Source organism: Molothrus aeneus, chromosome 6, assembly GCF_037042795.1.
Source record: "Molothrus aeneus isolate 106 chromosome 6, BPBGC_Maene_1.0, whole genome shotgun sequence".
Classification (NCBI taxonomy): domain Eukaryota; kingdom Metazoa; phylum Chordata; class Aves; order Passeriformes; family Icteridae; genus Molothrus; species Molothrus aeneus.
The window spans coordinates 21,813,776-21,837,162 of record NC_089651.1 but is presented as its reverse complement, the minus strand read 5'-3'; the positions used below and the strand labels follow the sequence as shown (position 1 = coordinate 21,837,162).

The 23,387-nt window shown below is 38.7% G+C and overlaps 1 protein-coding gene across 1 annotated transcript in view; it reads right to left on the bottom strand.

The window, feature by feature from the left end:
* TTC17 (tetratricopeptide repeat domain 17) overlaps window positions 1-23,387 on the bottom strand; it is a 54,664-nt gene that overhangs the window by 27,222 nt on the left and 4,055 nt on the right. Inside the window, exons 2-16 of the mRNA XM_066552182.1 lie at window positions 14,801-14,890; window positions 13,303-13,472; window positions 12,198-12,309; window positions 10,978-11,109; window positions 10,176-10,285; window positions 9,738-9,882; window positions 9,217-9,356; window positions 8,831-8,991; window positions 8,409-8,521; window positions 7,325-7,465; window positions 6,769-6,884; window positions 5,473-5,647; window positions 4,901-4,978; window positions 2,533-2,757; window positions 176-362 (exon numbers count right to left, since the gene is read on the bottom strand). Of these exons, the coding sequence (XP_066408279.1) occupies window positions 176-362; window positions 2,533-2,757; window positions 4,901-4,978; window positions 5,473-5,647; window positions 6,769-6,884; window positions 7,325-7,465; window positions 8,409-8,521; window positions 8,831-8,991; window positions 9,217-9,356; window positions 9,738-9,882; window positions 10,176-10,285; window positions 10,978-11,109; window positions 12,198-12,309; window positions 13,303-13,472; window positions 14,801-14,890 (2,095 nt within the window). The remainder of the gene's footprint in view (window positions 1-175; window positions 363-2,532; window positions 2,758-4,900; window positions 4,979-5,472; window positions 5,648-6,768; window positions 6,885-7,324; window positions 7,466-8,408; window positions 8,522-8,830; window positions 8,992-9,216; window positions 9,357-9,737; window positions 9,883-10,175; window positions 10,286-10,977; window positions 11,110-12,197; window positions 12,310-13,302; window positions 13,473-14,800; window positions 14,891-23,387) is intronic.

Sequence of the window (23,387 nt, the reverse complement as noted above, 5' to 3'; positions counted from 1 at the left end):
CAATTATTTGATGGACTGTAACTTTTCCATTAAAAGCAACGTCTCAACCGTGATCCTTAAAGGTAGAAAGCACTGTGAAGCAGAAGGGTGGAAACTTGGGGAAAAATAAAATCTCCAACACCCAAGGCAAACAGACATTATTTCACTTGTGGTCCACCTTTCAGCAGTTGCTTACCACTGCACACAGAAGAGGTGATGTTGTAGAGGAAAGGATAAAACTGCAGACAGCGGATCATCTTCAGGCTGCTTTCACACTCCAAGCACTTGGCTGTCAAATCCAGTGCATGTCTGAAGGCCTGCAGTGCTCCACTGATGTTGTTCTGAGCCAGGTATGCATTTCCTAGGCTCAGAAAAGTCAGGGGCTGTGAACACAAAAGCAATACACTGCAGCATAAGTATGTTCACTGTTTTAAGATTGAAGCCGACTAGGAAATACCCTTGTCAAGTCACATCCTCATAAATTTGGTGGGAAAGAATTTAGAAAACTTCCTAAACAGGCACTGCCTATTCTTACAATGGAAAACTAACAGACTGATGCATTGGTGGTAACCAAAAGCTGATTTGCCACAGGGTTGTGTTAAGAGTTCCATATTTCCACAACAAAAACCAGCTGTTAAATACACACAGACTGAAATGAAGCTTGAAGTACTTACTTACTAACCATCAGAAACATAATGCTTACTGCAGAGTATGCCACAGGACTAAACTGAAATGTGCAAAGGCAATTTAGAATCATTAAAAGTCCACAAAAAAAATTAAAATGTCACTAGTGTTCTAGCAGGACACAGATGCATTGCATTTGCCAAGAGTGTTCAGATTTACCTCAGAAAAGCCAGGTTACCGGAAACACCAATGTCGCACTAGCCCAGGGGTACGCATTTATGCCTTTCCATTCTTTGTAAAACAATATTTTTGTCTACTGCTTTTGGCTACTATCTCTAAAATATGTATTTCTTTGAAAAGTAAAGATTATAAACACCTTTTTCACTGGGTAGAAGTCAACACTTTATTACAGGCACAGAGTAAAGCATACTTTTATTGGTTGACTGAAAAGTCTTTCACTTGGTCAAAGTAATTTGCCTGCAATTACCAATACGCTGCTAGAATAAAGACTAGAGTATTATAATTTAAGCAGTCATTTTTCCCACTGAAACAGTTTTTACATTCATTATCTAAAAATGTGAAGACTGAGCAGTAGCTGAAGATTTTTCCAACTCAGCTTGCATTACTAAACAGTATTCAGAAAATTGTGCAAGCTGAACAACAGGATTTTTTTTCTTTTTAAGAGCTTTTGTTGATGGAGCACATCTTTTATTCCCAGTAGCTGTAATTAATTTTAACTTGTATTTACTTTCCATTATATTCCAGGAAATACCATTCAAGTGCAATGCCTCCTGCTAGTTTTTCTGGTACAATAGGTATTACAGGACTTAGTACACCTGAAAAAAAACACGAGCAGGCATTACTGTAATGAGGTAGCATTTACAAGTACTTTTGAAGAAAAGCCCTACTCACACAGCATGATCCTGAGGATTCCTAGGTTCCTCCCCTCCAAGCCTGTGTTTTCATATGTTCTTCTTAAGGCACATCAATCAAGCATAGTTGTTTCTGTAGTTCCTTTTTGCACTCTTACCTGCCACCCAAATGGACTACATTCCTTTCCAACACTTGAAATTTTGTTTCTGAATACTACACTGAACAAACTTACTCTGTTTTTAGCTTTTTTATGTGCTAGGTGACTGATGGCCTGGCAGGTTTAAATGCTGTTAATCTAACTAGAGAGCTAGAAGCACAGGAAAGAAGTCACTTAACTTCTTACTGAAGTGTCTGTGATGCAAGACCAAAATTACCTGCTAGAAAAAAGATGTTCCCTGCTATGCCATTCCCTCCCCCTTTCTTTTCACAACTGTTCTGGCCAGTCCAGTAATTCAAGCAGTTTCTGAATAATACAGAAACTGCCTATATGACATAGGTGACAACCTACAGAATGTTTATCATGTTACTGTTCAGAAATACAAAACCTGGTTTGAATCTATGGCTGGAAGTAAAGCCACCAAACACCTAGAACACATTTTCCTTTATGTAGATAGACAAAAGCTAGGGACAAATAAAACTGTACAGATAAAAATCAAGTGTCGCAGAAAGATGTCTATAAAGATCTTGGTGGCATACACACTACTTTAAGGGTTTTAAGAATCAAGATACAATGCTGACAACTTGACAGATCTCTGTTTTAGGTTAAAATCTCGCCAAACACCAAGATTAGATTCTTTGGAGGTACTGCTGATAATATAGGTTTTGGGAGGCTAGAAGTCTGTCACTGATGTACAAGAACTTCTCTAGATGTTTATACTCTCAACAATCAGCATCTCCCCTGGTGCAGTCAGGAATTTATATGGAAATTAACATCCATTGCAAATCACCAGCTGGAAGATGAACTGCATGTGCACGTAAACACAAGTAACATGTACTTAAAAACAATGAAGGAAAACATATTCACTGCTGGGCAAACACAAAACCCCATTATCTTACCTCAGAGGCATTGATGGCCAAAGCCTTCAGCAGGAGCCTGCTGGCATCCGAATGAAGACCATAATGAAACAAGAGGTTAGCAAGGTTGACCAGAGGGATGTCCTGATACTCATGTGGAGCCAAATTATATGCTTTTTGCAAACAGGTGATAGCAAAGGTGCTATTTCCAACTGCACGCCAGTACAATCCAGCTTCATTAAGCACAAGCCACAGAGGATCTTCTGGCTATAGGAGAGTCAGGGAAAAGGATAAAAACACCCACAAAGAGGTGTCTCAGGAAGACAGAAATACCTGCTCTTTAATAATAAGCAAACAGAACTCACTCTTGCATACTACATTGTTAAATGGATACAAATTAGACTTTGCTGTAACTATTAGTAGATTATTCAATCTGCTCCATTCTACTCAAATGGATGTGATTTACAGGTTGAACTGCAATTTAGTAGCAGCTGCTGCTCACACTCTACTCATATGAATGCTTTGTATCATGACCAAAAAATCCTTTAAAATGTACAAGCGATAATGGTTAGTTCATTATAGGAAGCAATGCTTGAGGGCCACTGCAGAGTCTTAAAATTATATAAACACAGATCAGTGTAAAATGCTAGAACTTGAAAGTCAGGCAGATGTGCTTCCAGGTCTTCTGTCTAACATTACCTTTCCCTGTCAATTTAAGGTTTCAGAGTTGCTTTTTCTTAGATTTAGTTATGTATTTGTCTTATTAAAGTTGACAACTGGCATGCATTAGATACTGTTTAAAGATTGTAAAATAGTAAGCAGTAAGTGAGAGCAGATGAAAGAATGGAGGAAGTGTCAAATACACCTTAAATGTTCCTTCCTCCTCTTTAACCTGTAACAGCAAAAAGAAGCACTCAACCTAGAGGAGAAATATCAGAATTCAAAAATTCTGACAGGTTGACAGAGGTAGGCAAAACATCCACTTTTAGATGCACTTTGAAATTATTTAGAAGCATGTTCTAGTTTTCAATATTTTCATCATTCTGTATTACCCAATTCTACAAAACATTTACAGCATAAAACCAATGCCTGAAATGGATGTTCAGTTCTAACTACATGTCTGAAGCCCAAATGCATGCTTGAGTAGGAAACATACAGCAAGGATTAAGGAAGCAAAACAGTGATACCATGTTGAGTTAGTAAGAACATTTTTGTTCCCGGTTTTAAAAAACCCCTCCCACAGAAGGGTTCTAACTATGGTTCTAGATGAACTGAAAGATATCAATATGATACAATATTCATCGTTTGGAGTACCTTACCTAACCTGTGATTTCAAGATTATTAATGATCCCTGTTTTGCAATGCACATTGTTCTTCATTCCAAACTCCTCATGTTCTTCATTCCAAACTCCTCATTGAATTACTCTTCATTCACAGGTCTCACTGATCTCCCTGAACTAAATTCTCAGCAAGTTATCAGCATTTTGTCTTTCCCAATACAAAGATACTAACTCTGGCATTCCTGCTCTAAGTAGTTTATCATTAGCAGAACAGGTAAAACACTAGACTGCTCCTACATCAGCAGGCAGAAAAATTCAGGCTTTTAGCATGACAGCAACAGAATACTACAGTGAAAACCAAAATACTCATGCATGGCACAGTAAGATATTAGACATGTATAGAAGAACTCTTCTGAACAACACAATAATAGGAATCAACTCCTACTGCTCATTTCTTCTCCTGGTTAAGACAGATGCACATAGTAAATGGTACTGATTTTAGACTAGAAAAGTATCTACATATAATACCTTGACACAACTTCTACAAGAAAGTTAAACTGAGAAGTATCAGCTTGACATGTCAAAAAGAGTCAACGTCTCTCTCAATGCTTCCTGTCACTTGACTCTCAAAGGCCCCACGCAAGATGGAGGTGGCATTCCACAGGCTTCTATACAGAGGTACATTCTTTGCGCCCCAGAGTGCTAATTATCCTGACAGAAGATTGACAGAGGGTTGGTTTCCTTGGAGGGAGAGTAGGGGGAAAAGCAGGGTAGTGGGAAGGAGGGGGAAGAGCACAAGGAAGGCATGCAGGAAGGGGTGGCAGACGGAGGAGTAGCTTCAATCTACTACTCCCAGTTAAGCAAATGGCTGCCAGAATTAGCTAATATATTGCTGCTCCATATCCTTACAACAAGAACAAGCAACTACAGGGCTGTTTGGTCCACATTAAGCTAAATTAGATACTTCTCTATGTATTTCTGCTTTGTAAACATGGCTTTTAAAGTTACTTTCATTTCAGTTACAGGCAGCAAATAAACTCCTTTCTAGTGTGTCACTGACTACTTTAGAAGTATAAAAACAAATCTCAAGCAAGAATTCTGAATTCATCTCATGTGACAGATGGACATACCTTTTTCATGGCATGATCTAGAAACACTCCTATCTTTGCCAGTGTAATAGTTTCATTGTTGATACGAGAATGCAAAACCTGAAAGACAAAGATTTGTTTTTCTCCAAACTACTGAATAAATTTTACAGTCAAGATCTACAAGGGTCATTCAACACTTGCTTCCTTAAATCTTCTCTTCAGCAAAGGGAAGATAAATATATTGTACTAAGAAGAGGATGTGAACACTTAACACAAAGCAACCAATCTCCAGAATGCACTATGAAGTTACCAGCTCGGTAGAATGCAGTAGCTCTTGGAAATTAATCGTATCAAGTGACTGTTAGATTTAAAAGAAAGATGTGATTTCAAAGAGTAAATTAAATTTCCCATTTTGTGTGCTTTTGGTCAGCATCTGAAAGAAGCCAGACAAGTTAACCCTTTCTCCAATACTATTAGAAAGAATTTGCCCACATTTTTCAGAAGTACTGATTACCTTGAAATATCAAAGTCTTTTATGATCTGAATAACATTTTTAAGGCAATAAAAAGAAGGATTTTAAACCAGAAGAGAACCAACAAGAAAACATCTCTTACCTGTCTTGCTTGATTGTCTGGCATCCTGAATTTCAAATCTAGATTAGTGTCTAGTTCCTTCACCAGTATGTTTAGAGATTCATTATTACGAGCATCAGTAATGGAAGAACAATCTGGTGCCTGTGCTTCTCCATGCTCAACAGTATCTCCTGGAATATTCAGTATTGGCTGGATTCTAGCAATAAGGAGAAACAAGACAAATTAACAGCATGTGCTGCATGCCATCATGTAGAAATACATGAATCTGCTAAGCCTTGTACTGCAGACTCCTATGAGACATGAGCTGCAAACATGAAGAACTCAAGGACCACCCTTCCCTTGAAAAGTGATTTACAAGGTCTTTACTTTCCATTTTTAAGCACAGAATAATGTGCTTATAACAAGAGCAATGAACAGTGCAGTGGAGATAACAGAAGGGTCTCATATTATGCTAATAAGGATTCTATGAAGTTTAGGACGAAACAGATACGTGATAAAAAAAAAAAGTTGAATTTTTTACACTAGAACTTGATTTCAAAAATATCAAGAGGTAGCCAAATTATGTATAAATAACATTCCAAGATGGAAACTGCTTTTCTCCAAAGGAAGTTGCTGGATGTTTTTAGATGGGAACCTTTAACACAAGCTCAATACTAGTATTGTAATGACTAGGTAGAACAAAACAGCCTTTTTACTATCACTGTCATAATTTAAGTGATTAGGGTATTACAACACTGTATTGAGCTATGTAAGTTAGCTACTGCAGTACAGACACATTTATTTTATCCTATATAATAATAAGTATTACTGACTCTTCCATGACTAAGCTGATTTTCTACCTCTGTCCCAAAGAAATGAGCTGGAGTTTTCCACTCCTAATCCTTTTTTACTGTTTTCTGGTCTTCATTGTTTTGTGTCATCATAACTAAAGCTAATAGGATGTATGTAATGTACAAGAGTTAACTGTAGTTATTAAATAGATGCTCACCTCATTCTCTCTCTCAAGTTGTTTTTTTATTAATATAGTTCACAAGACATTCAGACTTGTGCTTAAATCCCCATTCTGTCTGTGTTTAGTGTGCTCACCCTGGACCAACAGTCAGGGAAGAATCACCACAAAATTGGCTCTGGCTGTTATACTTACAGCAAAGACAACAATCAAAGAAAATGCCTTCCTTCCGTGGAAAGGCCAGATAAAGAGGTTTGAACACCTCTGTGCTGTTGCTTACTAATTGCATCCATCCTCTCCAGAAAGAAAATACTCTTCACTCATAAAATAAAGATTTACAAATACAGCTTTTAAAAATCAACACTTGCCTGAATCCCCTGTTTTCTGGAGGCAAGAAATAAGTTGGCAGTTCTTCTGGGTCAGGAATTCTGGGGAAAGATTTCGTGCAATCTGACCGCTGAGGCCAAAGAATATGCTGTTTGTCCTAAGGGGGAAAGGAATTATTTTTTAATATTTTCTCAACATTTTTAATATTCTAATGAACAAGGTAATAAAAGAAACATTAAAGGATAGTCTGAAGAAAAAAACCAAAGCAAAACAAAACTGAGATCTTTATAGCTATTATTTTTCCATATTTTTTTAATATCAGCAGTTGAAATTTCTATCTTTAGCTGTACCACTTTACTTGCAGCAGATGTTTACAGAACAACTCCCTCAGTGCTCCAGTAGTTTCAAAGGTTGGGAAACCAGTACAGAGAAACTAGACAGATACTTGTATGTTGAAGAAATTTGGAATGCTACATTCTCCAGTGCTGTCACACATCAAAACTGTGGCCCAGATGCTAAAAAGTTTCACACAAACAAGGAGAGGATTCCCTTTCACCCCTCCTCTGTGAAAGAGCAAAGCTCATCCTCTTCACTCACTCTGCTGGATTCCACACTCCACACTGAAACAACAGAATGAGCCACAGGGGAAGACTGTGAGGACTGGCTGTGAACACTTTGGTTTGCATGAAGGTCCAAATTCATGGATGTCATACTAGAAGTTGAAGAGTCTTCACCAAACTAGAAGCAACAGAAAGACAAATTTTAATAAAGGAGATGGCACATAGCTTGTTGAATTTCTCCACGTTATTTCCCCTCCCCACTTATGTAGTTAAGCCTCACTGATAAGCTGAACTGCGGGTAGCAGAAAAAAAAAAAGGAATTTAAGCCTCTTGATCCACTCAGACCATGAAAGAGTAATATTCATACTGTAAATAAGCCAACAATGAAAACACAAGTGCAAATCAAGGAAAAAATGCTAAAAGGTACCAATCAGATAGTTGTAATAGGCCATAAATAAAATCTACTTATCTAGATTGCACAGCTCAAAATCAAGTCAGAATTGCTAAGACTCATGGCTTTCAGAATTATCTCAATAATCTGAATTTATAATTACTATAATAAGAAAAACAATCAAAGACAAGAAGACAACAGCAAAATTAAAAATAATTATTCCTATTTTTCAAACTAGTTAAGGGGAAACTTCAGAACATACTCCACATTGCAAAATAACTGAAATCATAATCCTTATCTGCAGTTCTAACACAGCAGAGGTGTTGCTTAGGTGCTTGTCATTCTGGATTTTCAGTATTAGTATACACCTTGCTTCCAGAACTTCTTAATACTCTTGCACAAAATTTTCTTGGTGCAATCATAGGGAACTAAGGCTTTGGACTAAAATGAAGTTTTTGATTTCAAGTAATTCTCTTTTCTAAGTTAAACAAAGCCTTTTACAAGAAACCCTCTCTATTTCTACAGTTTACAGTCTCTCCGCTTGTACTAGTATCAAAAGAAACATGCATTAAAATACTTTGCACTCTGGAAAAGAAAGACTAAGATTTCTCACTATAATTACTACATCCAAAATGTAACCCTTTTGTCAACCCTGAAAAAACTGAAATGACTTTGCTAATAAAGCAAATGGTATGTAACTTGAAGCAGTGGTAACAATTCACAGACAAACCTGAACATATTCCACATTTTCAAAAATGTCTCCGCGGTGATAACGAACAGGCTGATCCCACTGACAGTGCAAGCTATGCTGCTGGTTGCCCAATCTGCAAATCTGGTGGTTCCCTGCAGAGCAGAAAATATTTTTTTATCCTAGAGAAGTGTGGTTTCTGAGAAGACAAAAGACAGCACACAGTAAACCTCTCTGCCCCCAGTATGGTCAATCCTTTTTATTTACTCCATCAGCCCAGAGGACTCAAAAGACTCAAGAAGAATTCCCTGTTCAAGAGCATACTGCAATCTCTTGTTTTAATAAGCAAAACCCAAGAGCCACTCAGGGCCATCTTAACGTATGAAGAAGTTATATCCTGACACTTATCTGAATATGTGCCATATTTCATTGCTTTAATGATCATGAACACTAAAAAGTTGTACCTAATTGAGCTTCTTTTGCCATCTGTGTCTCATGAATGATGTTCCTCAAGATTTGTTCCTCCTGGATGAGCTTGTACTTGTCTAAAACATCTTGTTGCCTAAGGTAATGGTCATGCTGCTTTTGATATTCCTTTAATTCATTTAATGTTCGCTGAAGTGATCTTGGAAATTAAACAGAGAAGATTTACTTTGAATGCTTTCTAGAATACCACTTTTTCCTACACTCTTGCATATTTTTAATGCTAGGTTTCTTAAAGTATTCTTATCCTTAATTCTATTGCATAATCAAAGAAATACAGAAATTTAAAAACAATTCTTCTTGAAATGTAAATAACTGCTGCAACAGAACTACAGAAATTCGATTGCCACTGGGATATTTTAGTTACCTATGCTGGGCTTCCAATTTTTGCTCAAGTTTTTGCTGACATAGGACAGCATGTTTCCTTTTTACAGCTTGCTCAAACCCTGGTTTGGCCTGCAGAGCATGATCATAACACAGGACTGAGTGGTTGTACTCTCCAAGCATCTGAAGAATTACCAAGAGAGAGAATTAGCCATTATGTAGTAATATTTAATAAACAATACTCAGTTTTTAAAGAAGCCATTAATTGAAATTTTAATTCATGATAACAAGTAGCCTGTCATTTCTGACACTCAAGCCACTACATCTATTAAAGAAAGGCTGCAGAATAATTTTACTGGAATTTATTTCCAGGTGCAGATAAAAGCCTTTGCTAATAGATAGACTTTTGAATAAAAGTATCTTGACAGAATCTTAAGCAATAAGCATGAGATACACATGGAGCACAAGACACACTGTAAAAGAGTAAACCATTACAAGTCAACCCCAAAAGATCAAGTAATATTTAATTTTCTTCAAGTGTTGGAAAATAAAGATTGTATTTACTGCGTATATATTTCCTAAAGTGTAATAGCTGGTAAAGAAGTCACTGTAATCCAGAGCTGCATGAACCACAATAGCTGCATCTGCAGAGAAGTGAGCCCGGTGCAAAATATTTGCCAAATTTACCAGTGCAATGTCTTTATTTTGCCTAAAAGAATAAAAGAAAAAAAATAGGAAAAAAATTAAAAACTAACATTAAAGGAAGTTAAGACTGTGTAAGAATCATGCACAATAATACATTAATTTGCCAGTCACACATTAAAACATATCACTTGCTAGAAAAAGGTCTCAACTATTTATATGTCTAGTATAGCACATAGAGACCAAGAACAAGTAACACAGATTATTCCTTAGCATACTGTCTTAGAAACTAAAACCTGTTTACTAACCAGGATAACTAGAAAAGCAATCTGAGAAGAAATCTTTATTAGCAATTCTTACCTTGAAGAAAAGTGAAGGGCACGCATGGCACATTCTACTACTTGGTATGGCTCATTCTTTATTCGCCAGTAAAAAGAAGCCATGTTATAGAGTACCCAGGAAGAAGAGTTCTGCAGTAAAGAGAAACAAATGAACTGTACTAACTACTAGCACATGAATTAAAAGGTTAATCAGGGCTTTAATTACTATAGGATGAAAAGCTGAGCACCAAAGTTGGTGCTCAGCTGCTCTAAGCTATCCTCCTGCACTGGAAAGCTGCCATTTGGCAACAGTTGTCAATGTTTAGGAATACTGAACTAGCATACTCATGTATTAAAGAAACAGAATTTCTGCATTTCAGGCAGATAAAAATACAAAATGAGGTGAAATGAGAGGTGGCAGTAGTTTAAGCATCAGCTGGACAGCATTCCAGCATCAGCTGGAATTCAATGAGGGTTCCTAGATTTTGCAGGAAGACATTTAACAAAAACATACACACTTCAGTACTGTTGTTTCTTCTTTGCTCTTCAAGTACCTGTATTTTCTGTTTTAAAACTCTAATTACCTTGAAAAAGCAATGAATGTGGCTTGCTAGACAACATAACTACATAAATCCTTAAAGATGACAGAAACTATCTATTTACTGGTTTTGCTGATGCCTTCTCCTGCTTCTCCTTGCCTATCAGAAAGTGGTCTCAGTTTGCCTTTTGAAACTGACTGTAAATCAAAAATACATGTGCAAAACTGGATTTGACTGGATCTAAACTTTTGAGACCTCTCCAGCACTCGTTTTAGTGCACCTAGCAAGATTCCAGTTTCATACCTTCATAAGCCCGTCATAAATACGGTGACCTATTTCCTCTATACTTCTTCCCAGTCTCCGTGATAAGTATGTGAAGATTGGATCTTCTTTAGGTAACAGGGGTGCAGAAAGATTAACCCTTTCTTGGACACCCTGAAATAAAAATTGAATACACATATTTGCTGACACTTAAGAGTAGAGAAATACAAACAAAAGCATGACTCCAGGAAAACAGTGGCTTGGTTATTTTACAATCTTATCTTCCTTTCAAGATCTTTGGTAATTGATAGAACAATTTCACCTCTGACAGATAATAATATATATTACTGCAGATGGGAAAACAGTAGAAGCAGTCAAAAGCAGCCTCTGCTTGTGAGTTCTACAGGGGAAATATTCAGTTCTGGTGGCACTGTGTATCTGGAAGATACTGATTTCACTAATGACCACTGAAGCACTGAAGTTAGTGTTGTAAGGTTATATTCACAAGGTGGAAGTATCCCTACACCTCTTCTCCTTTCTTCCTTCCCCAAGCATAAACACACTTCTTTCAAAAATACATCCAGACCCAGGAACAGAGCTAAAAAAAACCCCACTTTGTGTTTAGCTGTAAGAAAATCCTTATTTGTTGATGAAAGACTTGCAATAAAATAAATATCATGATAAAAGCACTAAAGTTGCAGCCACATTAGAAAATCTGCTCATATAACGCTGTTGACAAAACCAGTTCTCCCACCACTCTTGTGCTCTAACTTTTCTAGAGCATCTAAATTATCTCATCGTCTGGGTGAGGGCTTGGCATTCAGATACCAAACAGACATTCATGTTTGTTAGGAGCTACCAACAAAACTGCAAACATTTTTTTTATTCTGAATCCTCACACATTTTAACAACCCTGTTCAGCATTCTCCAAATTTCAACTGAGACAACTCACAAGCTAGCTGTAGTCCAATGAAAGCTACTGATTTGCTAATGAAATGTGTTATGAAAACAAAAGACTCAATTTTCCTAAAAGTGCCCTCTAAAATAAGGGAAAAAATAACAGGAGAAACTGTATACCTGATGGAACAGGTATAACCTCCGATACGCAGGTACTTTAATCAGGGCCCAACTGTAGTGTTAAAAAGTGTGAAGCAGTCTTGGAAGATTACAATACCTTTCAACCTGGAGTGAGAAATGCCAGTAGCAGTTTTCTATTCCTCTTCCTAATGGGGAAAAATACTTACTTGCATTTGCTCACTCACCCGTAAGTGCTGAAAAGCATGAATACTGTATGGAAGATCTAGAACTTTTGTACAGTCTGGCTGCTGCAGGTCTGGAGGCACTGGGGACTTTGTGTCTATATAGTCTTCAGGGCTGAGGACATAATAACATAACACAGCAGAGTGCAGATTAATATACTGCTGAAGCTCCTAAGAGGCAGTATGGTAGCTGATACAGAGTACTCTGATTTAATCATTACAGAAATCCCCTGTTCGGGCTCATTAGCCTATTTCTGTCGCATTCCCAGATTTCAGTTGTATTGGGATGTCATGACTATAGGATAAAGTAAATAAATTTGTCTGCTTTACAGAAAATATCAACATTTGGATAGCCTCCAAAATGTATCAGGGTCAACCAAGTGTATCATTGCTATGATTAATGATGTATCTGCCAGGCAAATGGCAATGCATGCAGGCTCTTCAGCTGAAACAAACAAACCAATCCCAAATACGGGGGATGAGAAGTCCAAATGAAGGTCTATGACGATAAAATTGATCTTCTCCCACTTCAAGTACTCATGTGATTATGATAAAAAAACCAACTAAAACAAAACAGTCATTCCTGAAGATGAATTACCAATGAAGCTGAATGTCAAGTACACTGGATGCTCATCCTTCACTTTGTAAACATGGGACAAAATATGACCAGAAAGTTCAACAGCTTGGTAATCAATGGAATTTCATTCAAATTTGAGTCAAGACAGTTTCCACTAAAATAAATATCTAGCTCAAAATATTGAAAGCACACTCAAGCAAATTCAACCCCCTTCTGCATGACATATTTCACTTTAATTCACACATCTGGTTGTATCAGTACAAAGTAACAGTGGTAGAACTGGGAAGAAAGGAAGTTTCAGGGCAGGGCTAGCATAGATAGTTGGGGGAAACAGCTTTTGTAGGTTGTACCTGCTCACAGCTAGTGGAAGATGTTGTTTCAATTTTATTCCACAGTAACACAAAACAATAACTACCGTCTAAAGAAAGTCAGTGCTGGTCATTTTTCACTTGTGTTTAGAGGTACTGTAATTTTATTTTCATTCAGTAAAAATCTCAGAATATAAAGTATGTTATTAAAGTGTCTTATTACCGGATATCTTTGCTCTCTAAGGTGATGTATGTGCCATCATACAGATCTAGGTCCCCCAGGGGCACCTTTGCTTTAATGCAGTCTGGATCTTCTTTATTATGCCTTTGTTCCAGCCCCGTGTCTCTGTCCTCATTTTCCTCTATATGAATCTTTTGAGCAACTAACTGTTTCTGTAGGAAAAAAAAGGAAACAGAAGCATATGACACCAATGAAAGCAAACGCTATAGCTGTTACAATTCAACAGTCCCACTTTTTCCTTAAAACAAAGTTCATTTCAAAAAATCTAAAAAATTCTGATTAAATTTTGGGAATACTTTCTTATCTTTAATAACATCTGTAGGACTTTTTTAGATTTGGATGGCATATAAATGCTTTCTTTAGAGATAATACAACTTGAATGAGTCCTTAGTTCTTCTGTTTGCCTAAAAAGTGGGCTAGTAGTGCTCCAAAACCATGGTAGGCCATTTAGGAAAAGAAGAAATGATTGCTACAAGTACATAATTTTTTTTCACATTTGGCCCCCTTTTTTCCACTGTAAGACCTTGTGGAAATAATACAAGACATTGCAATAACTCATCACCAGTCAGTGTGCTAAGTATAACTGAATGTGAGTACATGTGAATAGTACTGCACATGAATATCTGTGAAATGAGAAAAACCTGTATTTTTAATGAAAGCCATACACATTTGATTACATGCTACTGTGAAACAATAGAGATACATATGCTAGTAGCAATTTGTACAAGAATTTTACAAGTTACAATAGGTAACTGCTGCTGAAAGTCATTTGTGTACCAGGAGTTGGACATCAGCGATTTTCACACCCACAACCCATGTCCCAAAAAGCTTGCAAGTATTATTCTAGCCACAGCTCAAATGTCCCACCACAAAAAAGACTGTACTCTCATGAGAAAGACTGGCTGAACACAGTCACACCAGGGGTAGTCCCACTTATTTTCCTTTCTCCTACTTCACCCATTCACCTAAAGCTACCTCTGGGGTTCATCTAGCTTAACTTAGTTATCCCAATCTGATAAAACCAAAGCTGGCACAAGAAAGGGGTGCATGGCCAGAAGGGCTGTGAGCTGTTTGCTTACCTAACCCCTATTATATTTAAACTTCAGTTTATCAGTTTGAAGTTCATTAAACCCTTTCCAAAAGGGTGGTCCCAGACCCCTTTTCAATAATAAAAAGGCTTGAAGAAAAACAGAGATTATTTGCTCTGTGTTCTTCCAAAATACAGTACAACAGAATCTAGTGACTTTATCCAAAAATGTTAAGATTTATGGCTAACAACAGGGAATGATACAACTGAAGACCAGTTAGGCAAACTTGAGGCAAAAAATTCTTGAGATCTGAAAAATTTTTCATCCTTTCATTGAAGAAGAACTTTGCCAATAATAAATTATTTTTGTGATCTAAAACTATCACTATAAAGTCTATGGAAAAAAAAATCTGTATTTTCAGAATTAGTTAGTACTTAAATGTTATGCTTTACCTCCAGTTCTTTGAGGTAGTTAACTGTTGTTTCTTGTCTCATTAGTATTACCAAATCATGTGGGTTTCTCAAGTTCATTGGTGAATCAACCTGCAAGACATTTTAACAGTCCATCATGTAAGACATTCACCTAATTACAGTGATTTTAAAAGAAGGCAGTTTTGTTCATTCAATCACAGATTGTCTGTTCAGAGGTTTTCTGTCCAGTCAACACTCATAACATGTCCATTATGAAAATCCATACTTCAAACAACATTGTCATTTGGGAATCCAATTCAACCCATGCTTTAACTTTAAACCTATTTTAATTAAATCAGGCACACAAGTTCTAAGCATAAGAGGCAAATAAATTTCCACAACAAACATTACAAAAGAGTACTTACTGCTGAAATACTAGATATCTTGAACTGCAATCACAGAAACTTATTTTGTTTTGCACCTTGAAAATTCCTCCACCACAAAAGGAATAAAGGAGTTCAGCTTCAACTCTTCTCTGCAACTAATTTAACACACTGGCCTACCATTAGGATCTACTGCCTTCAGGATTAATAAGTAAAGGAACAAAATCAAGAGGGAAGCAGGGGAAGACTGAAAACTCTGTTACAGAAACCATGCTACAGCTTCCATAGCTATGCACAGGAGTTCCCAGCTCCATGAAGAGGGACATGAGAGGCAAGTCACTGATAGAGCAGTTACACACCAGCCCCTGGCTGGGCTCAGTTAACTGCAGCACTTCACCCCACGGCTGAAACACCCCAGCCTTGTCCTCATGCCAAACTCTGCTGTGTCACTGGGTGGGGAAAGCCCCTACAGCGGAGAAGGCGGTGTAGCAGCAGCTGAGCTGATGCAAAGGCTCACTTCCAGCTTGCAGCCCCGTTTCCTCCCCTGTGTCAGTGTCAGAGCAGTACCTGCACACCAGCTGTGGTAACCACCAGGATCTCTTGGAAGCTAACCCAAACTCAGGAGCTGAACAGAATGTTAACTCCCTCCTGGTTGTTTTGTCTGAACTAGTAAACTAAATTAGTTCATGAAGGATTCAATGAGTATGAGAACAGAAACAAGGAAATAGGAGTATGTGATGACAGAATGAAGAGACAAAGTGACAAGGACAGCAACATCTCACACTTTTAACATGACTCTTAAGATGGTCTAAATCAAGATGGTCTAAATCAAGATGTTTTTCCTGGATCTGCTCAGTTTCCATTCAAGTTTTCAGGATACAGAACCAGCTGCTGCATGAAGATGTGAGCACTTACCTGTTTGTTAGCACGGATACCTCTGAATGAGTTGTCCACCCCCATGACATCTGTGCAAACCTGACATTGCAATTTAATGGAAAAGTTTGCCTCCTGAACCACAGTTCTTCCTTTTCTGTCACCTTTCCAAGCAGCTTGGACAAATTTCTGTTACACTCTCTTACTGCAGAGAACTGCATCTCCAGCATATTTTCTGGTCATCTTAACGTGTCCTGTCAACAGGTTATACCTTAGGCTGTACTCTCTTGGTGAGTCAGTTAAGAAGCTCAAATCTACTTTCTCTGGACTACTGACTGTGAAGTCTACATTTGTTACAAGATTCTTGACTGAGGAAGGACCTTGTCCTCTGAGATATAAACACTTGTTCCTTTTACTAAAACCCTAAGGGTGGTTTTGACTAAATTTGGCTAAGTATTCCTTTCCAAAGCAAAAGCTGCAGGACTTCTTTTAGTATGGAGCCATTTTGATGGGTGGCTACCTATACAGTCAAAACAGTTATATAAAAAACTCAGTTTCTTCCTTTAATTTCCTAGCAAATTAATTTTCTTATATCACCAGACAAATTGAAAATAATGGGTGCTACTGACACTAATCCATTTTTACACTGTGAATTTGGAGATTCTGTATTCAACTGTTGCAAATAAAGGATGACCAAGTATCCACCATGATGCAGAGAAGCACAGAAAATAACATTTCAAAAAAATCTAATAATTTTGTTAGTTGAAGTGTTAAAGTGTACAGCATTTTATTCATGGTCATATTTCCTATTTCCTCCCGTGGGCCCCACCTCACTCTGAACTGGTTGCACACAAAGACAGAGTTATGCACTGAATGTGGCACTGGTTTATGCCTCACTTGCTAAAGAAACTACCACGGTATGTGCAAATGAACGAGAGATTAATTTGCAAAGAAAATAAGTTTCACTGTGTTTAAAGCACTTCATTACCCATTCCAAAATAGCACTGCTCATCTGACATCTAAAGGCTGCTTGCACGATTCTACACAGTCACAGGGAAAAGTCAACTATCAGCTCTACTTTCAGTGACAAACAGCATCTGGGCATTTTTGGAGAAAGTTATGCAGGCATCACCAACCAGAAAATCTTTTTCTGAAAGATGAAGGATCTTGGCTTAACATTCATTCAAAAACAGAATCATATTCAGGGTTGCCTTCTGTTTTTAACTTTTGGTAAGACAGTCTCATGAGAAGTCTGAAATTAGTATTGGAGAATTTGGAGCAGTATGTTACCAACCCAGTGTGTGTGGGTTGAGAGGAAAACAATGCTATAAGTACTACACTCCCATCAACTATTATTTGGCAGCAGAAACCAAAGTTTCAACAACCAATCAGCAATATCACTGAATTAATTCATAAAGTTACGGTGATCCACCAGGAAATCATCCCAGTTAAGGATATTTTTCTTTAGTCTTCAGAATTTCCCTTCCACATCTGACTCAGTTGGTCACCAGCAAATAAGTACTTTTTAACAACAGCAGAATCCTTCAGCCTAGTAGAAAGTTAACCTTACCAGTGTGTAAACACAATGCTCCTAACACAGAATTTTAGTAGTTGCATTGGGATTGCATGGCAAGGGGGGGTCTTCTGTGAGAAGCTGCCAGAAGCTTCCCCTCAGTCTGACAGAGAAGCTGGCTCCGAGACAGATTCGCTGCTGGCCAAGGCTGAGCCCATCAGTGACTATGGCAGTGCTGCTGTGATAACACATTTAAGAAGGGAAAAGAAGTTACTGTGGCCAGAAAAAAGTAAGAATATGCAAGAGAAACAGCTCTGTAGATACCAAGGTCAGTGGAGAAGGAGTGGAGAAGTGCTCCAGGTGCCAGAGCAGAGATTTCCAGCAGCCTGTTGTGAAGACCACAATGAGTCAGGCTGTCCCCTGCACCCCATCAGGGGCAGAGATCCACGTGCAGCCTAAGGGGGACCTCACAGCACAGCAGGTGGATACCCAAAGGAAGTTGTGAACCTGTGGGAAGCCCACACTAGAGCAGGATTTTTGGCAGGACCTATGGCCCTCCAGGAGACCCACACTGGAGCAGCCTGTTCCTGAAAGATGGGATCTCGTGGGAGGGACCCTGAGCTGGAACAGTTTGTGAGAGCCCGTGAGAAGGAACCACACTGGAGGTGTTCATGCTTTCTCCTGTGGAAGGGACACGACACTGGAGTACAGGAAAGAGTTCTTCCTTGGAGGAGAAGGAGTTCTTCTTGGAGGAAGCTGTGGTAAAACCACTCTGTGATGAACTGACCACAATGCCCATTCTTCATCCCCCTGTACCACCCAGGAGGGAGAAGGCAGAGAATCAGAAATTAAGTGAAGGTCAGGAAAAAAAAAGATGGGTTGGGGGAAGATATTTTTAAGATTTGCTTGTATTTCTCATTACCCTACTCTAGTCTGATTTGTAATAAATTAACTCATTTCCTCAAGCTGAGTCAGTTCTGCCTGTGGTGGTAACTGGTGAGTGATCTCTCCCTGTCCTTATTTAAACTCTTGATCTTTCTCTTGTATTTTCTCTCCCCTGTGCAGCTGAGGAGGAGTGATAAAGCAGCTTTGGTGGGCACCTGGTAAGCTCTTCATTACCCCCTTCTCTGTAGCGACAGACAGATGGCTTTTGAACTGAAACTTATTAATCTCAGATCCAGTCAGCAACACTGTGAAGACTTAAGAGTTCATTATCCAGCTTTTTACAACACCCATCCCTACATCAAACACGTTTTCTTCACAGTGCCAGCCATTTGTACAGTAGGAAAAAGACAAAGCTGACATACTGAGCTGTGAAGAGCACCAATACTGTGTTTGCCATTGAGGGGAGTAGTGACACCTCATGAAGAATACAGTGAGTAAGTTGCAAACAAAGGTTTGCAACTGCATAACTTGAACAGCACAGATATGAGTAGCAGCAGTGATAAAGATAAGTGGGAAGCAGGATGTGCTGAAATCAGGAAGACACACCTGAAGCCCTGCAGGGCTTGTTACATGGATGCTCACACTTCCCTCATCCTGCTTGTGCTCAAGTTCCACCTGGTATCTTCCTGCTTTCCTGTGCAGCCACATCCCCAAACCAGGAAAATTATACCCTGGATAAAACCACAAAATAATCAGAACTTTCTTGTGAGCTGTTGCTTATTAAAATTCAAAGAGAAGGCAACATAGCCCAAAGACTTGGAAAAGCCCTCAGAGCTTCACTCAGTCAGAAATACAACAGTCCAAATAAAAGACATTTGATGGATACCTAGAGGCTGTTCTGGATTATGCCCTTCCTTCCCATAACAAGACTCTAGGTAGATTTCAGAGGATGCTAGTTTCACTCAGACTCACGTCATGCTTGTGCTCTTACAAACACTTGCCACCTTCGCCCCCTCATGCAAAGTCTGTTGTGCCTTGTCACCTGATTTGGGAGTCAGACGAGTGAAAAATACACAGATATTGTGACTTGGATCACGTTTTTCAAAATGTAAGCAACTCTCCATAAGGCTCCTCTGGGATGAAACAGAACAGACGTCAACCTACACAGCAAACACAGCCTCGTGGTGTGGAGAGTGGAGACTCCTGCACCAGAACAGATGCTTTGTCCAACTTACTCATTTTAAACTCCAAGTGTTTGGCTGACAGCAAAGCACCACACTCATTTACTCTTCCTCCAAAGTGCTGAAACTGTGACATGCAAGATGAAGTGCTTGAAATGCAAGAATTTGACTTCAATTCCAACACAGTAAACAGGGAAAAAAAAGTTGTGCTGAAAAGCTTTCTTTAAACCTTTGACAGCTACTGTAGTTACACTGCAGAAAGCCTGCCAGTAAAACACTTTTCGAATAAGTGTTTTCTGTTCAACTTTGCTCAAAGGTGAAAGTTTCTTTATAAAGCACAGTTCAAATTTATTCACTGTCACAAAGTACACCAAGAACCTGATTCAGCAAGAAACACATAGAATTTGTGTAATGAAAAAAGACATTGAGTTGAATCAAACCCTGAAGTTTTAGTCTCCTATGTTACCTCCATATATCAAAGTCTCTCAGCAATTAGACTTGCAAGTTTTGCCAAACCTTCCAGCATATTTTTCCCAGCAATCCAGTCACATTGCACTATGAAGTAATTATTTTAAAATGAGGTTCGATGAATGCCTCAGTCAACTATTTTTAAGTAAGGCTTTTTTTTAAAATACTGTGGAAACCCCACTGTTAACTGAGGCACAGGCTCATCAAAATCAGAACTGCTGTTAGTGGCTCTGCACATCCTAAAAGCATTATACTATATGCAGAAGGCAGATTATTGGAGAAAGAAGCTGAAAACACACTGTATCAAATGATGGCATAGAGAAATATGGGCTCCCCATATTTGTTTTATAGGCAGTGGATGTTCTGTCTCTGTACAAAATAAAGGCAATTCCCCCTCCAACAGGCTGGAACTTCTTGCAGTCTTGAGGGGGAGCCAAGGATCTGAAAACTAGTGCTTGTCTTTTGGTATATTCTTCCTGTCTTGAGATACTTTACACTCCAACATGATGCTACATGGCATTTCTGAGGAAGCCACAAAAAAATCTGTACAGGTTTCAGTGCAAGACAAACTACAAAACTGGAAAATAAATTGACTCATCCAAATGATGAGTAGGCAGTGTCAGAAGATACTTGTTCCAAGATTGTCACTGAAAAATTCACACAGAAAAATGACGCTGAAATGAGTTTTTGTAAGTATTGAGCCATTTAAAGCTTACTGCTGCAGAATCTGTTAACAAACAGCACTAGATATTATGATATTATTAATACTAGCTGTGCTACAGGGAAAACACAAATTTTAAACACTTGTAGCACTTCAGAAATAAAACCTAACAAAGCTGCAGTATTACTGAATAGCTCTGCTCAACTGACATCACACAAACTATGAATATCCTAGGTAACAGATCTAAATACATCAAAGGGAAACAAGACTTTACTTGGAACACACATGTATCCAAAGTGTCACTAGTCATATTTAAGGGTACAAATTTCTGACCTGTATATTCTAGGTAAGGCTCATATTCTTCAGTAGCCATATGCTCAGCTGAATCAAAACAAGAGATGGAGAGATCATTCAGATTACATCTGTAATGAGCAAGTACTTTTTTTCATAAAAGCAGACTGGTTCTTGATGCCTGCTCACTGCCAAATCCTAAAACTTTTAAGTGTTCTAATATTGAAAATACAGACAGAAGACTGTAATAATTATTAGACCTACAAGATATCTAAAAAAAATTAACCCTGAGCAATAATTTCTTCAGAAAATGAACAACAGAAAACCCATTCATTTTTTCTGTTAAACTTTGAGGGTAATTACTTTATCCAGCAGTGTATTTTTAAAGCAGGCAGGTACATGCAATAACAGTGGATATCAGTCTTGCTGACTCTGCACTTTTGGGCTTTGGTGGGGTCTTCATGCAAACATGTGCCTGGGCCAATTCCAAGGCCACCCTTCAGCTCACAATACAGGGAAGGCATTCCAGCCACCAAGCACAACTCTTACCACAGAACAGCCAGTTTGAAACAGTTGATTCATATCATCTTTTCAGATTGTCCAACCCTTATTTTAAAGGTGACAGAAAACAGGAAATACAGTGTGAAGATCCTAAGAGAAACGGGACCTGGGAACACAGAGTGTCCAGAGGACAAAGGCTGTATGAAAACCAGGAGCTGAGGAATGAGCAGGGCATGCCTACACATGGTCAGAGCCACTGCTGCAGCGCTCTGGACTCACAGCCTGAACTGCCTTGGTGTGCATTACCATGCTCAGATAATCCAGACATCTCTGCACTAAAGCTTTTCTGTCAGCAGTCAAAACCTGGCAGAAGATTACCTGCTGGACTGTGGCAGCTGCAGCTCAGCAGCCCCTGGGATCTGCCTCTTAGCTTGTCCACCTCAGATGCAAATCTCTGACTGCTGAGTTGGGAGCAGTGGAAGCCACTTCTCTACCACGGCTCCACTGAATGAAACATTTGCATTTCTGATGCCACATACAGGCTACCACAAGGCCTATTTTTATAAATTCAGATCTAGCTGTGATGTTCACAGTGACACAGACAGACACAGGCTGTGCTCCCCTGGGAGCAGGCAGTGCTGTATGTAAAGGCAGAAAATTTAAAGATATGTATTTTTAAACTACTATTTTTCATAGCACATGAAGGCCTAGGGTCCTCTGGTGATCAAGAGAAAAGTTCTAAACCAGAACAAGTTCTCCTTTTCTTAAAGAAAACCTTACCTCAGAACCATTCTGCTTCAGCTCATCCTAGGGATAGGGTAACATCTAACAAACTACAGAACATTCAAACCAACCAGCCCAGGTGTCTTGGCACACCCTCATAAGGAGGGACTGACAACTGTTTTGGGGAAGGCATAGCTCCACCTTACACACTTCAGTAAAAATTAACAATTTTTTTGTTTATGTGTGTGGTTTTTTTTTTTGCTTCCTTGTTTGTTTTTTTGTTGTTGTTGTTTAGCACACAATAGACTTGGAGGGATAAGAAATTCAGTCAATTAGGATTTCATACAACCAAGCAAACTAACCTTTAGAGTAAGAGCAAAGCAAAGATTCACCTGTCATTTTCAAGATAGGACTGAGTGACTACTTAATGTATCACAGAAGATGCTTTTGTAAGTAGCAAATAGCTTTTTATTTGGCTGCACTAGAATCTCAGCTTTCCGTGGGTTTGGGTGGCTGCTTCTCCTGTATTCTTGAGCACATGGACCACTGCTCTCATCACAACCTGTTGGCATACATGTGCACTCAGGTGCCAGACAGAGTAATGTATTAACTAACTCTAAAGCCATCCATGAATCAACTTGCCTTGCTGCTGCTTGAGGAGCACTTGCACTCAAATCTGCAACCAAATGAACAACTGGTAGATACTGTCTGTCCTCTCTACTGGACTAAGCCAGAGTGAAGCATACTACAGCACTGCAGGAAATTCAGATGTCACATTCATTGAGCAGCAGGTTGTCTTAGTTCCAAATAAGTTAGCCAGCATTGCTCTTTGACTCTCCTCTCCAGATCATCTCTCATGAACTTCAAAACACACGACAACACATTAAAACTACAACAACTTTTTGCCAACTCAGATTCCTTGCCAGGAGCTCTTTGCTCCTGACAACACTTTCCCAATCCTGCTTTGGATCATCTGCCTGGGAAGTTTCTGCACTTTGTTTAATTATTCTGACCTAACTTCTTCAGTTTACAGCAGTCCACAAAAAGGCAGCTCTCTGAGTCCCCACTAGCTTGCTCAGTTTTAATCACCTCCATCAAGGTATCTCTAGAAAGACCCCACCTCTGCTCTCATATGTCTCTGAGCCATGGG